The sequence below is a fragment of the Platichthys flesus genome, chromosome 18 (genome assembly GCF_949316205.1).
Source record: "Platichthys flesus chromosome 18, fPlaFle2.1, whole genome shotgun sequence".
In the NCBI taxonomy this organism is placed as follows: Eukaryota; Metazoa; Chordata; class Actinopteri; order Pleuronectiformes; family Pleuronectidae; genus Platichthys; species Platichthys flesus.
This window is the reverse complement of record NC_084962.1, coordinates 501908-519701: the sequence shown is the minus strand read 5'-3', so window position 1 is coordinate 519701 and position 17794 is coordinate 501908. Positions and strand designations below refer to the sequence as shown.

The following is a 17794-nucleotide window of genomic DNA, read 5'->3' as shown; positions in this document are numbered from 1 at the left end:
TCATTTCGCCATGAATAGACATGCTGTGTGGACTTCACGATGCCCAGATATCACACTGATAGGTCTCCCCTCTCTCCACACACACACACAGATGTACTACTCCTTTTTTTATTGTTTTTTACACAGATTTTTCTAGATTTGTTTTTAGGTTTTTCAGGTCGCTCCTTAAGTCCCGACCACGGGGGAGGGGTCTCCAGTATTTAGTGGACTCGGAGGGATATGGACCGGAGGAGCGCTCCTTGAAACCCGCTCTCAACATCTTCGATCGTGCTCTCATCAGAGAGTTCCATAGGTCCAATCCCGACCAGCCTGGTGGGACGTCAGGAGCCGTCCCTAGGGGGAGGGGTTCTGTCACAAATTCACCCTCTTATTAATATTTTCATTTGTCCTATCATAAGTTTTGCATACTAATCCATTTGTCATTTCAGAACTCAGCCCCTCCTCTCCTGCTTTGCACTCCCTCGTTCCACTGATTCCTTCACCGGCCCCACCCACAGACACACCTGTCTTCCATCTACTCATTAGTTCCCCCACTATATCTGCCTAACTGTTTCCTTTGTCCTCTGCCAGATCATTTAGTGTGTTCGTGTCTGAGCTTCCAGCGTTTTTTCCTCCTGCCTTATCTTCTGCCTGATCCCCATCGTGACCTGCCTGTTTGTCCCTGGACTTATCTTCTGCCTGCTCCTTATCGGATTTGTTTGTTACCGGACTGACTGCCTGGCTCCTAACCCCTGCTACTTGTTACCCCGGATTTCCCTATTGCCTGCTCCTTGTCGGATTTGTTTGTAACCGGATTGATTGCCTTGCTCCTGACCCCTGCTTTGTTTGATAAACCCTGAACTTTGCTCATTCCCACTCTGCTTCAGTGTCGTTGCTTTTGGGTTCATGCCTTCTGTCTCTCCTCTCCCACATTCAAATCAAGTCAGATCAAATGTACTTTAGTGCTACAGCAGCTGCAGAACAGCACGTTTTACAAATAACAGTACACAAGGACATATTAGGTCCATCATTGTCAGATCGCACCATGGTGCTGTGTTAGCCAAAGTGGACTTCATGGAAGACGCCGAGGAGGACACCGCTGTTAAAAGCAAATCATAAAAAAGCATCTGGCACAGGGTGTCTTGAATCTGTGCAGGGTACAATTAAATCTCAAGACTATCAAGGCATTCTGGAGCGAAATGTGCTGCCCAGTGTGAGAAAGCTTGGTCTCAGTTGTAGGTCATGGGTCCTCCAACAGGATAAGGACCCAAAACACACAGCTAAAAACACCCAAGAATGGCTAAGAGCAAAACATTGGACTATTCTGAAGTGGCCTTCTACGAGCCCTGATCTAAATCCTACTGAACATCGGTGGAAGGAGGTGAAACATGCAGTCTGGAGAAGACATCCTTCAAACCTGAGACAGCTGGAGCAGTTTGCTCCCGACTGGGCTAAAATACCTATTCTCTCAAGTCTCATTGAGAGTTACAGAAATCACTTTATTGCAGTGATTGCCTCAAAAGGTTGTGCAACAAAATATTACGTTAAGGGTACCATCATTTTGTCCAGGCCATTTTCATTGGTTTGATTTTCAAAATGATTCTGTTGCACCACAATTCAAAAGCAATGTCTGATTTGCATCAGTTAATTTTCAGTAAATTTGTATTTATTCGTTTTGTCAGTTATTTCAGTGAGGGTTTTTCTTTCTTCAAGGGAAGGGTAAAAAAAAATTGGCCATGCGTGTATATGTTTTTCCCCTCCCATAGTCTCTGTGTAGGTCTCGCTAGCACGGACGCTAGTTATCAAACCAGCTTAATGCTCTCAAAAAACTCCACCGCAGAGATGTCAACTTTCACGAAGTTTAATATTCATTAAACTTCAATACAGATATGACAGATTACAATCCGGCTCTCAGAGTTACTTCGATAATAACTTCACACGGCAGCTCGTATAGCAAAAGACAAGGCGATACCTGTTAGCTTAGCAGAGCCGCTCGGCAAAACTGCAGTTGTAAACAAAATAATCTTCTGGTTGTAAAGACACAATTTGTAAACAACAATACTTACAGACAATAAGTTAGACCGCAGAAGAATAACGCAACTTATATGTAGAGTAAATATGCAAATAAACTAACCCTGAATTATTTCCGGGCGAATCACACCTTGACCCCTGGCAATGTTATGTACCTGAACTTGTATATGTACCTGGTATGTTGTATAACTAAACAGAATACACATTTGAGGGACAGAAAAGTCTCTCTCTCTCTGCTGGTATCTCTGACTCCAGAGCTGTAGGATAACAACAATTATTATTATTTAATATTATTCAATTTTTATTAACAATAATACTTTTATTATTAATTCATTATTATATGAAAGAACATTTGTGAAAGAAAAAAATGTATTATGAATATGATGTAACAGCCCCCCGCTTCCCCAAACACGCATGCCACTTAAAGCTTACTGTTTTATTCTGTTATTTTGGGTTGGGCTTATTTTGTTTTACACGTAGCGACTCCCCTCTAATGAATACCTTCAGTTTAAGGAGTGGACCATTTTAACTGACGCAACAGATCCCTCTCTTCCGGACCACTGCAATAAAACACCTGCCACACAGCCAGCGACCGGTGTTTGTTACTGCTCCTCTCTATATGCCGGGCTGTGAAAGGGTCCAATGAAAGGTTCTATATATACTCATAGACCCTTTCATTGAAGTCTAAGTCAGGCTTCGCTGTCTGTCCAGATGAGGATTAGATGAGCCTATGATGCTCCAGCCCAGCTCGGTTCTCTGTGCAAAGGGTTCATTGTCTTTGCCTATGACGGCTTTGAGTGGGGCTAGTGCTAACGGAGAATCATAACCGATTCGCAGTCCTACTTTACAATTTTGAAGCGGTGGCAACATATCTGCTAGATGTCTGAGGTGAGGCCACGTTTTTGCTATTTCTCTTGTTGGGATATACGACTTGTCCACCGGAATAAAACTACGACTGTGGGCTTGCTTTACATGGATATGTTTATCAGAATTAAGACCTCGAACTCGTAGGCCGCGGATACTCGTACTGACGACACCAGGACTGGAACTATGCTTGAGGTAGCAGGGGCACGTTGAGTTGATCCGTAGGACATGACTTTGAGAGCCTCTTCACTCAAGTCATCGTCTGTTAGGGCAGAGACGTTTTTTGTCGCGTCCCCTGGTCCTTTCATCCACTCCTCATGCAGGCAAGTGGGATGCCTACGACCACCGATATTACATGCATGTCGCCCTTTACAGTCTTTGTTGATATGTCCCTTCCTTAAGCAACCAAAACAGAGGCTGTTTCTTCTCGACTGTGGGTTTAAAGTTCATTCAATGTGGGGAGATTATAGAGTTGCAAGATATCCGGGCCTCTTTGTTCAGGAATGCTGTGAAACTTTTGAAATCGGGATAATCCCCAGATTTATACAGGTTATCGTCGACGATTCGGCCCCACTTTCGTACGATCCATTCAGGTAGTTTTTGAAGTAGCTTGTGGTTTTCTTCGCAATCGTTCAGGATGGTCAGACCTTTAACGTGTGGGATTGCCTCTGCGCAGCCTTGGAGAAAGTCCGTAAAATCTCTCAGTGCTAAAGGATCATTCGCGCTGATTTTGGGCCATCTGGCAAGCTTGTCTCTGAAGGCCTTCTGAACGAGGAATGGGTTTCCGTATCTCTCATGTAGGACTTTCAAGGCGCCTGCATATGCGTCCTCCGAGTTCCTGTAGAAGAACCCCTCCACCGCTTTGCGGGCTTCTCCGGCGAGGTAGATCTTTAGGTAAAACATCTTCTCGCTTGGTGAAAGAGGTTTCTTATCGATAAGGGTTGTAAAAGACATCTTCCAATCAGTGAACTTCATAGGATCGCCATTGAACGTTGCTGGCTCAGGTACAGGCAAGCGATTTATGCTGAGTGTGCTTGCTATTGCTTGGGCCAGAGAGACGGTATCTTCAGATGTAGTTGCTCTCAGAGGTGCTTGTTGAGGTTGAAATGATGCATTTGTATTCAGCTGAGCTTCGTATTCGGTCTCCTTGTGAGCAGCGGCTGAATCATGGTTCATCCCTTTTTGGCATCTTCAAAACTATTGTAGGCTCTTACTCTAGCAGCTGCTACTTGTACTTCCTTCTCTGCCTTCAGCTGCTTCAGGTTTATCCTTTCTTCTTCTAGGTTTGATTGTCTCTGTCCTTTTACGCTACACTTCAGTCAACATGGCCGCCTCTTCGAGTTTCCATTTGCTTTCCAGTGTTCTGAGCTTGGATTGCTGAATTAGAATGTCTTTCGTCGCCTTTACCTCTTCTTGCTTAGCTGCGAGTTCTGCTTCTGCGTCTTGTCGTTTACTGGAGCTTGTCGAGATTGCAAATGATTGGTCTGCGATGAGTGATGCTTCTGAAAATGCGGTTTCTGTATTTGTAAGTCCAAAGATGGAGCCATGATCCTCCTAAAGGCCGAATTATAGTCGTGTTGCACGCATGCACGCAAGACACGCGACACGCCCCTTTCGTGCCCTCTGGCGTATTGCGTGCGTCCGCCGTTTTTTCTTACTATACGACAAAACAACGCGAGCCTCACGCAGCCCGCAAGGCTTGTGATTGGTCGGCTGACTACATCCCGTCCGGAGTCTAGTTTCCGGTTTCATGCCCCATAGTACGCGGAAATCACGGAAGATTTAGAAGAACGAATATGGACCAAATAGATGAGCAATTGGCAGAAGAGATCCGAAAGTATGACCACTTGTATAACCCGTAAATGACTGGCCGATTTGTCCGCCAGAAATAGGCCATGAGGAGCTGGAGTGGCGATGTAAATAATAAGTCGACGAAGAAGAAGACGTCTCTTCTTTGTGTGTTTTGTCTTCGACAAAAAACTTTACTCCGCCTAGTGTCCTGGCAGTGAATTGCGTTGCAACAAGCGCAACAGTATAAACCAAAACGGGTCCGTCAATGCAGCTGCGTGGCCTTCCGCAGTTGCAGTCGCAGGACTATAATGAGGCCTTTACTCAGCACTATTCTGACTCTCACCTTCTCGACTCGTTCGTTATAGTTGCCGTCAATAATGTCTCTGCGATTACTCAGAAGAGTAAGGATTTCTTCGGTCAGAGCAGAGCAAGGTGTCCATTTTTCCAACGATATCTGGAGTGGAGGTGTGGTTGCGTGAGAGTGGCTTATAGTGATGCTGCACCGCCTCAAGTTTTGTGGTAATGTTGTGTTGGGTTTTGTTGAGGTCGTCTGGAGAGCAGTAATTTTTTAATTCAGTCCGAACTTCTCTTCCAGACAATTTCCAGGACTCATAGGCCTTATAAAAATACATTTTTGTTTTTTAGAGCTGTCTTTGGGCAGTTCTTGGACCTTATCTGGTATTTTCCTTTGTCGAGAGCCTGGTGCGTCTTGATGTGTGGGAACTGATTTACTCGTTGCTTTAGGTGTAATATGCAGTGGGCCTAAATATAAACTCTACTTTAGTAACTGCTGTTTCTTTAACCAGACATTTACAAGACAGTTGAATACTCAAGAGTTTCAGTACAAAATGGATGCAACATAAATATTATAAGCAGAGGAAAAAGGTTTGACAGGCACAAACAAAAGAGGATGCACTATAAATATGCTTAAGCAAGCTACTCTAGGCAATTTAAACAGTGTTAACGCTCCTCAAAGAAAACAATAAATAATGTTGCAACGTGAAACATTTATCATTGGTCGTTATTATCGTCATCATTATTTTGTGATCAGTTTTTACTTTAAAAACACCAGGGACGTCCACAACATTTTATATTTACATGTGAAAAGCTTCATTAAATTTTCATCCACGTCTCTCAGTGCATCATTCGTGCGTGCACTTTTTTGATGCGTTATCCGGTCTTGCCTGATGGTCGATTTGTAAGTTTGTTTCATTGGGTGACGACATGGGTCAGGAAGACGTTTCAGTGTAGCATCGAGTTTTACTGTAACAGCCCCCCGCTTCCCCAAACACAACAGAGACTTTCTCAACTGATGTAACACGGCTCTTTATTGATCACATCATCGTGGCGCCGTAAGTGCACCGTAAAACTGCAATGAGATCAAGTACACGATCTTTTAATCAATAAAACCAAACATAAACGTTAAAAATACAATTAAACAAATTACCACGTGAGGCAAGTCTGATGCGTTTAACGTGATATAGAGACTCCCATTCTGCGCTACCTGCAGCTGAGTTAATAGGACCAGCCTCTTACCTCGTTCCGCTTGCGAGGGGTGTTAAACTATAGTTTTTTGTTCCGTAAGGTTTTGAGAAAATGCCGCACAGCCGGCGACCGGTCTTTGTTACTGCTCCTCTATATGCCGGGCTGTACGGTAGGTGTTTTATTGCAGTGGTCCGGAAGAGAGGGATCTGGGGCGTCAGTTAAAATGGTCCGCTCCTTAAACTGCAGGTATTCATGCGAGGGGAGTCGCTACATGTAAAAAACAAAATAAGCCCAACCCAAAATAACAGAATAATACATAATCCTAAAGTGGCATGCGTAGCAGTCAGTTACATATAATAAAGTATAAAAACACAAATTACTAACAAACGTACTAACTAAACAAAGATGTGTATGTGAGTGTGTGTGTGCCGATGTAAATTGGGGTGCTCTCAAAATGGCGGTAGGCCAAAGTTCCCACCTTCCTCAGCATGCTTTCAAAATGGTCGCTGACCCCCCCTAAAGTTAAGAGCCCCCCCCTCCTTCTGAAGTTATTCACAACTGGTAGCAGGGGAAGGTTTAACTAGGTGAGGTGATATGCGTGTGTCTGTGTAGATGCTAAATCAGACAAAGAGGGTAGACTGAAACGCAAAGAAAGACCATGAAGAGCATTACAAACTAACCTTACTTTCGAATAACTTATGACCCAAAATGTCACACACATATCAAACTCATAGACATCACACAGAATCGAATAAACAGTCTTGCTTAGCCTATTATAATTATTAAGCCCAGTATGTTACCAGTTCTTAGAAAGGGAGAAATGAAGTTGCTGTGCAATTCGCATTTTTGTGAAGCCTTCTTGTTGGTCATACGGTTCTGCATTCGCGGTTCTGTCGAGCTCTCGGCCTCAGCTGCTCGTTGAATCTTACCTGCAGGACATCAAGTCGCTGCTAGGAGTTTGGAAAAGCTTGAGATGCGTGGAGGTTTCCTTGAAGAGGTGAGTTGGAAGCTGCACCTCTGACCTCTCGTTGATTTGGATGCGCAGAGAAGATTTGAGCTGGAGCAGGCAATCCAGGAAGATAGGCCGGCAGCCTCCCTGCTGGAAGGTTGATGGAAAGAGAAAGGATTGGGGCAGACCTTGGCTTATATAGGCCAGGAGACATCACATGTCTTGGGGCCAGAGTGACCAATAAGAGTTGACCCTTGTGGTTTTTCACACCTCTTTGTCAAGTTGAGGAATCCTGGGAGAGTGAGTTCCCTGTGCTCTGGCTTTTTCCAGAACAATGAAAACTGTTTGCACTCTTGGAGACTGAGTTCCTTGGCTTTCTCAAGAACAAAGAAACATGCTGTTTTCAGGCTTTGACTACACATATAGGCAGAAAAGGAGGCCTGTGGTTCCACAGAAACACTTTCCCAACATTATTTATTTATTTTTATTTTCCATCCGATGGAGGGACACCGAGGGATTGAAAGAGTTTAAATTGAAGAGGGAAGCACCTGAGCTGAGGGGAAACTGTCAGGAGGAATCATCCAAGAGAGGAAAACAGCAGAAACTCTGCGGAACACGCGTCTCTGACGGTAGGTTAAAGTACTCAGGCTGCTCTACACCTGAAAATCAGGCGCACTGCAAGATGAACTTTGATTCCAACCAGATGCTGAATGATTTCACCGAAGGATGTATTATGAAAGCGTAGGATATGTCTGCTTTAGGAAACCAAGCTCCCTTACCTGTGAGCTTATTCATTTATTTGCATTATCAACCCAGGCGTAATTCAAAAGAGTTTTTAGACGAGGGTCAATGTTCTGCATTGTGAGGAGCAGGGACTGCACAGTGGTCTTCAGAAAGTCTTCCTGACAGAATTTACGCTGAGCTTCATCTTAACACTCTTATATTTCCATTATAACTATTCAGAGCTGAAATCTCATGGTGCACTAGTGTTCCTGGTCCCCCCCCTTCTCTCTCTCTTCTCTCCCTGCTTTTCCACCCATATCTCCTCTCCTACCCATTTTTCCCTGCTCACCACAAACGTCAGATGACCGCCCACATTAAGTCTGGTTCTGCTAGAGGTTTCTCCCTCTAAAAGGGGAGTTTTTCTCCCCGAAGTGCTTGCTCATTGTTGGAACTGTTGGGTTTCTCTATCAATTTTAAGGTCTTGACCTTCTATGTAGAGTGCCTTGAGATAATGTATGTTTTGATTTTGCGTTGTACAATATTGAATTGAATTGAACCATCAGTATGAGCAGGATAATGCCTGATTCTAGTCGAAGCCATCCGGTTCTCTGTCAGGTTTTGTAGGAAGGAGAAATTCGGCTCGATGGCTTACACCAACTCTGTAAAAATGAGGTGGTAATATGATGGTTGTACAACCCCGTATCAAAAGTGATGTGCAACACAATAAAGTAGCTATCACAACTCAGACATATAGCTTATTTATATAAACTGATTAAAAATTTAAATCAAGTGACAACCAAACCCGCTTTTAATAAAGTGATGTGAAAACTTAGACTGAGATAGCAGACTCATTAAATAAATGGTAAATTACCTCAATTACATATAAAAAAAATCGACTTCACTCATGTAAGCATATCTAGTATGATTATGATAATAGATAATTCAATACATTTTGTTGTTGTATAGTTTCATGCTAACTAACCTCTAGTTAAGCCCATTGGGGCGACTTCTGCCATCCTGAAACACTGCAGCGCTGCCAGGTTAGCAACAGCGGGTGGCATATAGCCAAGCTCTTTAGCCTCAGCTAACAAGGTAACGTTGAGCTCTATGGACGTGGCTTAGCTGTCAGTCTTCATGAGGCCTGGCTCGGCTCGCCTCGCGCTCCTCCTCTTTGCCCATATTTGGGTTAACCAGGAACTAGGAGGAGTCAGACACCGGCAAGATGGCAACAGTTGAAACGCTCAGTATGAGCCCTAAATTCCCTCTTCAGAAACCAACGAGTGATTAAGATAGATTAAGATATGTTTATTCATACCAAACACATGCACAGACATGCACAACACACCCATGCAATGGCAGGCAAATTCAACCTCTGCATTTAACCCATCTGGTGCAGGACACACAGAGCAGTGAGCGACCATGTACGGCGCTCGGGGAGCAGATGTTGGGGGAGTAAGGTGCCTTGCTCAGGGGCACTAGACAGAGTAGGGAGACTCTTAGATTTTTGGACAGATCAATCCAGGTTCGTCTTTTGTTGTCTCTCCGTGGAGTTGAACCAGAGACGAACCAGAGACCTTCTCTGCCCATAGTCCAAGGTTCTTCCACTAGACCACCGCCTCACCCTCTCAGGGACACTATATATATATTTATATACAGTTTATGGGTACCACTTCTGAAGCCTCTGTCCACATGAGAGCAGTCTTAGGAACAGCTAAGATACTGCAGAGGACCATCAAAATCCTATGTGAAGGACCTTAGCTTGCAGGAGGCATACCTCATATATCATATATATATATAATAATAATTAACAATTCTTCCTATAGGTGGTATGTCTTCCTGAAGCTAGGGTCTCTACCTGAAGATATATATTCTGTTTTTACTTACCAGATAACTATGGTTTTAATGGCAACATTTTGTTCTAAAAGAAATAAAGGGATCATTTCATAGCTCTTGAACTGGCCAGCACCAGCTTCCTAAGAAATTCGAATGAATAAGTCACTAATTCAAGTTTGATGCCCCCCCTTCTTTTTCGTACTCTGAGCCACATGTGGTCTTCAAGCTGCAGCTAAGCTCTGCAAACATGTGTTTTAATTTAGTCCGTGGAAAGATTAAATAGGAAACTTGGAGACCTGAAAAAGAGCTCTGTTCATATTTTGAAATTTAAAACTCTCTCGAAAGCTTTTATCGAAGCTACAATACACATTAGGCCTGAATACCTCCGGACTCCTATCAACCCCAATAATCTGGATCATGACTTTATGTGGTGTTCAGAAAGCCTTGCCAGTATTAGCTGGACAAAGTTTTCCTCTGTTTCAAGCTCAATAAGCTATTCACCGTAAATGTTATAATAGTTAAGTCAGCAAAAAGTACCAAAGAGCAAATTAAAGATTCAGCACAGAGCACTATACATGACAGTCTCTATAAATCAGAGTATAAATTAGTATATTCGCCTCAGTAGTTAAATGCACTTCAGTTAACATTTCATATTTAAATAGAAAATACATAGTACACGACATTTAATAAATTAAAAAAATCCAATAAAGAGACTATTGATTAGGAGGAGCAGTGGTGTGCCAGCAGTGTCTGAAATAAAAAAGTTCTGCATATGCTATGTGAATCTGCGCTTCGAGCCATCAATAAGACCAGACAAGCTGAAAAGACTGTTTACCATTCAGTGCTGTGATTAGGCAACTTAATTAAACAGAATCAAAAGGCTGTTAAAATTAAACTTCTATCTTTGAAGTTCAACCGGTATTTTATTGTAAACTAGATCAGAGTATAATCTAAAAAGGACCACGGCGGTGTTAAACATATTTTCTCATCTAATATGTCATAAGATGTCAAAAGGGGTTGTATGTTTTAACTGCAGGGTTAATTCAACCAACAAAATTGATCTTTTCCTCTACAATGGAGATTAGAGTAAAACAAAGAAGATATCTTTTAAGAGCGCTTAAAATTTTTGTTGGATCCTTCTGAATTCAATTTTTTGCTGCTGTCTCAAGTCAAGCCCTTCAAATTAATAATGTACTGTATGCAGAACAGTAAAGACTGTGAGCAGCTCTATTCAAACAGAGTTAAGAGAGAAATAATTAATTTGTTGCATACATCTCACCATGTGGCCAGCTGTGGCTGATGGGTAGAGCGGTTGTCCTCCAACCTGAAGGTCGGCAGTTCGATCCCCAGTCTTTTTTCATCTGCATGCCAAAGTGTCCTTGGGCAAGATGCTGAACCCCAAATTGCCCCTCATAGAACAACAAAGTGCTGCTAAAAGATGCACTGTATGAATGTGTGTATGAATGGGTGAATGTAAAACTGTATGTAAAGAGCTTTGAGTGGTCATCAAAACCAAAAAAGCGCTATATAAATACAAAACCATTTACCATGTATATAAATTATAGAAACATTACAATCTGCTACTAACAGGTCAGCTCCTGTAACTGTCAATACCGAAACATGGAACATGGAAAAATAATTAAGACAGCCTTAACCTAAATTAAAATTAGGTAAATTGACACTTATTGAAACCCCAGTGATGATGATGAATGACTTGAAATGAAGCAAAGCAATCAGTAAATAAGAAAGAAAATATTTATTGGTTAAAATTGCTCCTCACAGGTACAAGTAATGGGTTTTAATGGGTTGCTATCATGCACTTACACTGTACAACAGTTGATCCCCATGGATTAGCATTGTCTGAATAACTGCAACAAATGACTGTTGCTCATGTTCTATCAATAGATGACACCTCTTACAGAACCAGTCAATGAAACCACTGGTGTCAGATGTCTGATATTATCCACTTTAGTGATTTTGTGTTATAAAATAAATTAGTAACATGTGTATCAGAAAACTCTTAACACTTACTGTGTGCATCATATTACATCTCAGTGCAAATGCCATTGTAGCTGAAAATCCATGACATATATAAGTACCGACAAAGTGATGCACAATTTAAAAAAATGACGCTAAAGAGAAAGGAAGCCCAAATTGAGAATTATCCTACTGATGTGTAGTTGTGAAGCTACACTTGGCATATATTTTGATATAAGTGACTAGATATTAGTCAAGATATATCTTCTAAAAACTCAAATTTGTATAGTGACACAATTAGCTGGATGTACAGTACTAAATATCTATTTCCCAAGCAGCAAGGGTAACAACAGTCTGAAATCAAAACATTAACTACAGAATGAAGAAATTATTCATTCATAAAATGTAAAACACAATCATTCTACTGTCTTTCTCCAAAACTCATAAATGATGAAAAAAGAGAAGATACATGTTCGATTAATGACACTTATAAATTCTTCTTGATGGAGACCATATACAAGCAGTTGAGTTTACTACCAACAGACGACTGAACCCTTAGCCCTGCCTGTCTCGAACTCGCAAACGACTTTTAAAACAAGAAAATGAGGACATAAGACCACATAAATTCAAAGTTTATCAGGAAACAACAGTCCAAGTTACTAATAAAAAAAACACAATTGCTTTACTAACAATAAATATACAGTTGTTGGGAAGTCGATGTGGATGTTTTATGTCAGTATGAGAAACTGGATAGTAGTCAATTCTTCCTAGTAGTATGTGTCCTTTAGATGGCAAGAAATAAATATTCACTACAACTGATATAAATCATTATTCTCATTAAACTCTGAATTACATGCAAAGGTTGAGCCAAACACATTTTTCAACACATGAGTCCTATCTTTGTTGTGAATTCAGAGACTAACATCTGATTTTAATTGAGAACTGGGTTAAGTCAATCAGGACATACATTTGAACAAAAATAGTAATAGTGTTGATTCTTAATTACAGAAACAAACTGTAAGAGCTGGCTTAGACCATCAAACAATATCAGTAGAGGCACTTGATCGCACAGGTTTATACAGTATATAAGTAAGGGACTGTCCTTACCTGACCTATGTTTAAATGTTACCGAGAAGAGACCTGCTGTGATGTACGAGAAACTGTCTGTCCTCTCTAAGGTGATGTCAATCAGCAGAAATTCTACACTGGACACTTTACACCCTATCTTTTATTTATTGGCAAAACTCAGCATTTGTTTTCAACAATAAAAGACATCTTTTAAAAGCTCAACTAGGTAGTTTAAGTTAATTAACCACAGTGTGATAAGACAGACAAACTTTCATACGGGTTATTTTGGAAAGGAATAAAAACAATTCAGTTATATTTGTTAGACCAAACTGGTTGCAGCCTGTTGTCAGAATGGAGAAATTACATGGTTTGGGTTATAAAGCTGAATTGGGAGTTTCAGATTTATACTGGGTAAACTGGGTATGGGTTGAAGTGATCAGCGACTGGTTGCCAATGTTTGACTACACCATTCCTGAAGCGGTTGTGTTCTCTTAAGCTGGGTTAGCTCCACTCAAATACTGTGGTAAAAGTTACTGAACAAATATTGACTCTTACAGTGGTAAATAATAAATCTTAATGTGTCTTTAATTGACTTAGAATCTCTCTATGCTAATGACAGTGGATAAGGTTAATTCCACCTCTAGTATGAACCTATGTGATTGAGTTTTTCCTGATTATCTGGCTGGAAGTGGGAGGAGGAAGAACAAGGGCTTACACGTCCAGGTCATCTGGCCTGGCCCGGCTGCTCATCCTGCTGCTGGCCCGGCTACAGGGCCTGGCGTCCATCAAAGCTAACGGCTGCAGCTCATGTCCTGCTGATGACGACAGTTTCTTATGCTCTTGGGTATCATCAGGGAAGTCAAAGGCTTGTGCATGGGAATTTGAAATAGTGCTGCCTCCACCATTTTGGCCAAGCCGGTTCTGCTCTGTGGAGTAATTGGCCCAGTTCTGCTCATTGGCTTGCTTATTATAATTACGACATGAGCCGGTACCCCTCTCCCCTGTGGCCAACTTGTAGCCTGGGGGGGACATGGGGGAGAGTGGGGCAGTTGGGGAAGAACAGCCGTTATAGTAAGCATACTTGGTGGTGGACAGTTCTTTAGGGGTGGGGCTCAAGGTCCCTCCACTTGGGTAGATAGTGGGCGGCTGTTTGCCCTTCACACGATCTTTGATCCTCTTATAAAACACATAAAAAAGCTCAATGACGTTCAGCAGCAGGGACACCATGGATACCACCAGCATGAAAATTATGAAGACAGTCTTCTCTGTTGGTCGGGACAGGAAACACTCCACCTTCTGTGGGCATGGGGCCCTTTCACAGGTGTAGACTGCAGAGAGGGTGAAACCATACATGTACCACTGGATTAGCAGGAAGCCCACCTCGAATGATGATTTGAAGAAAATACTGACTATATAGGTTCTAAGGAGAGCCCCCTTCATCTTCACTTTGCCATGCTCCTCAATGCCATACTTAAGCTTTTTTAACTCAATTTTCTTCAGTGGTATGTCAACATCACCTCCATCATTTTGCACTGCTTTAAGCTCATCCTCCTTCCTATTAAGTTTCTGTTCTTTCCTATTCAGATAGAAGACATGAGCCAGGTACAGAAGTGTGGGAGTTGACACAAAGATGATCTGTAGGACCCAGAGGCGAACGTGGGAGATGGGGAAGGATTTGTCGTAGCAGACATTGTCACAACCAGGCTGCAGAGTGTTACATCTGAAGGCAGACTGCTCATCTCCCCAGGCTGATTCCACTGCAGTACCAAGGACCAGGATCCTGAAGATAAAGAGGACCGACAACCACACCTTTCCCCCAGCAGTAGAGTAGGCCTGCACCTTGTCCAGCAGACGACCAAGAGCACTCCAGTCACCCATTCTCAATGGGTGTTTGCTGGTGAGAAAAATAGGACCATATTAAACTGTTGAGCAATAATATACACATAATATCAACAAGTCTCCTTACATTACTTTGGGCCTTAAGGGAAGATTGATATCTTCAGCTGTCATAACATTTCATTGTTTTGGTCGCTTTTTGTGATTAAACAGCATTGTTATTGTAGTAGACAAAAGTAGAAATTTCCAGCTAATCAAATTACTGATTGCAGGTACAGAGCGGAACTTTGAAACATTGAGCTGATAGAGCAAATACAATCAACCTTTATACCCATCAAAATCCTCACATCAGCAAAATAATTTATGCAAGGCAGTTTTCCAGTGAAAACTGATGGTACAAAGTTACATGGAGGAAAAATGTTAATGTTAATTTCTAAATTCAAATCCCTGCAAAATTGAACATCTTAAAATAATCACTAATATCTATAGGCTTCTCAATCTTGAGCATTTGTCAGTCTGGTCAGTGTTCCTCATGGCAACCCATATCTCTGTAACATTTTTCTCAACCATTCAAACTATTCAAATGAGAAATACCTGCAAACTGTTTTCTTGCATAACTTTTAGGCCAATCTTTTTAATATGTGCATCAGTTTGTACATGTTAACAACTTCTATCAGTCTTCAAACCTCTGTTATTCTTACTTTGCAGACACTCAACCCTCTGCTTCAAATACCAAAGTTTTAAGCTCCTAACAGACGCAGACATCATCATCAGACCGACCTGCTGGGCAGGTCTCAGATAACTCCAGAAAATCTATTGAATGCTAATGTCTTGGCCAAAATTCCCAGAAGAAGGTTGCTCAGAAGCCACAATGCAGTGTGATGTTGTACCCAATCTGATAAGTGTTTGTGGCTGAACAGACACTCTTGCTAAATATATTCCGTAAGGCCAGTGTTGAGATTCTTTCCTCAGTCCCTACAGAGACATCCTGCAGATACACAGTACACTTCCTGTGGGAAAATCTGCCCATTGACTTAAGTATGGAATCAGCTGAGTTCCCGTAGACCAGTGTGACGCAGTTAAGTCCAAAGCTCCGACAGACTGTCAAAGAAACAGTGTCAACACAAGTTTGCAAGCTACAGAACAAAAAAATGATATTGTTCACTTATTAATATGAACTAAAAAAACACAATGTAGAAAAACCTGTAAAATGAATGGATCAGTTATAAACCGCCTTTATGGGACTCTCCTTTGATACCATTTATCCATGTTTCACTCTAACATCGCAACTCAACAGTTAAATCTGAAATCAAGGATCTGATAATAGAAAAAGCTTTGAAGAACTCTTACAAAGTTTGAGCAGAACATATGAGGCAAACCCTAACCTCCAGTCCGACCCACACGTTGCCAACTACTAGCATGTGCTTACACTTATCTTGTGATATCTATTTATTTGCCTGCGTTTTATGGATCTGAAGAGTGAAACATGATTAGTAAAAGTTGAAATGTTTTAATTAGACTGGAGCATCCCGCCATTTTCTACTTGAGTGTCCCTGTTTGGTGGACCTGAACAAGACAAAGCAGAACAATAGAGCCCAGCACAATGAGCCACTTGAGTGTTTTGGATATGGACACAATTTTCCCACATTACTGAACATGGCAGTTTAAATTCTCCCTGGTGTCATGGGGCTAATCAGCAGGTATTAAAGTTGCAGCACAACAGCAACCAGCTTTGGATAGAAAAGATACTAAACGTAACATGTTTCAGGATTTCACCCAAAAAAAGAATAAAACCTTATCAAAAATTTTTCATTCAGCACACTTTTCTGACTCTTTTCTCTGAAACACAGAGAGAAGCGTCTTTTCTCACTGTCCAACACAAATACTGAGTAACCTACCCGCAGAGTTGAAGAGAGACAGCAGAGGGACCTTTTCCGCTAGTTGTACGAGGCGAAACAGCCTGACGATTTTCAGATCTAGGTCTGGGACCAGCAGCTGAAAGAATGAGTCCAACTTGTCAAACTTCCCTTATAAGAGTCAGAGAAGTTCTAGTCACCTGATCGCTACGTCAAGACCCTGTTTGTGAGCGCCCGCGTGCGTGCGTGCGTGCGTGCGTGCGAGAGAGAGAGAGAGAGAGAGAGAGAGAGAGAGAGAGAGAGAGAGAGAGAGAGAGAGAGAGAGAGAGAGAGAGAGAGAGAGAGAGAGAGAGAGAGAGACTTTATATTTCTGATCAGTAAAGGAACGAAATACAACCATGTGGACTTTTCCGGTACCTTACTTTACGTAAGTAGGGCTATTTCCATTTTCTGTCATTGTACTTGTGAACCATGCGCTCCGCGTGTCTTACAGCTAAAGGCAGGTTTCATTTCAAATATGATGTGTCAGTGGGTCACATCAGCTCCTCCTCTACAGATCATCTTACACTTGAAGCCATCACAGATATCAGCCTAATTCTACTCTTACACCCTGTTTAGTTGATCAATGTGCATTTTCTTCAGTATAATGTAAAAATTCAATAGATATTCATCTTTAATGACGTGGAGTTTTGATTAACCAGTAAATGAGTCTGAAAATCGAGTTAAATAAACGTTTACATCAGTGGATGTCCGACTTTCACCATGAAGTCGTATTGTTTATGTTAATGCTGATGTTCTTACATCCATTCCATGACCTGAAATGAGCAAAGCTGCAACAAACAGTTTGAAGAAGAACAAGTCACATCTCCTCTCCTGGAAGAGAAAATGACTTTGATACATGGTTGAAGCGTTGTTATACTGTTATATGTATAACAATACACAGTTTATTTTGAATGATGTCCTTGAATGCTTATCATCACATTCACAATGCACCACTGCTGAAGTTTTTAATATTCTGCTTGTCTTACTTCAATTGACAAGTACACAGCACCACCTAGAGATGGCATTTATGTTAGGTATTGCTATATGTATTACCCAGTATACAATGCTACAACATGAGTTAACAGGGGGACCAATATCTCTCTCTCTCTCTCTAAGTTCATATTTATCAAGTTAATGACATTTGAATGAGCAAACTGTGTGACAGTAGCATGTAGTTTGGGGGCAGGGGCTCACTTCATAGCCAGGGTTGACTGGGGAAATAAACAAATTGCTTATTCATTTTCTTGCACACTACACAGATGTGAAGATGCATTAGATGTATATATTACTTAATTGTCTTTTCAATTTTGGTAAGGAGGTCTGTGTAACTATACCATTATTATTCAGCAAGGCAAAATGA

General features: G+C 41.6%; 1 protein-coding gene across 1 annotated transcript; it reads right to left on the bottom strand.

Annotated features, from left to right (window-relative positions):
• Positions 1-11396: 11396 nt before the first annotated feature.
• On the bottom strand, positions 11397-16569 carry gja1b (gap junction protein alpha 1b). The gene is made up of 2 exons (XM_062411546.1): positions 16435-16569; positions 11397-14594 (listed from the first exon to the last, which is right to left on the bottom strand). Exon 2 carries the CDS (start codon positions 14576-14578, stop codon positions 13412-13414), a length of 1167 nt encoding a protein of 388 aa, XP_062267530.1. The 5' UTR covers positions 14579-14594; positions 16435-16569; the 3' UTR covers positions 11397-13411.
• Between the last annotated feature and the right edge of the window lie 1225 nt (positions 16570-17794).

Coding starts and splice junctions, on each gene's coding strand:
- gja1b (XM_062411546.1), bottom strand. CDS start 14,578: ATGGGTGACTGGAGTGCTCTTGGTCGTCTGCTGGACAAGGTGCAGGCC.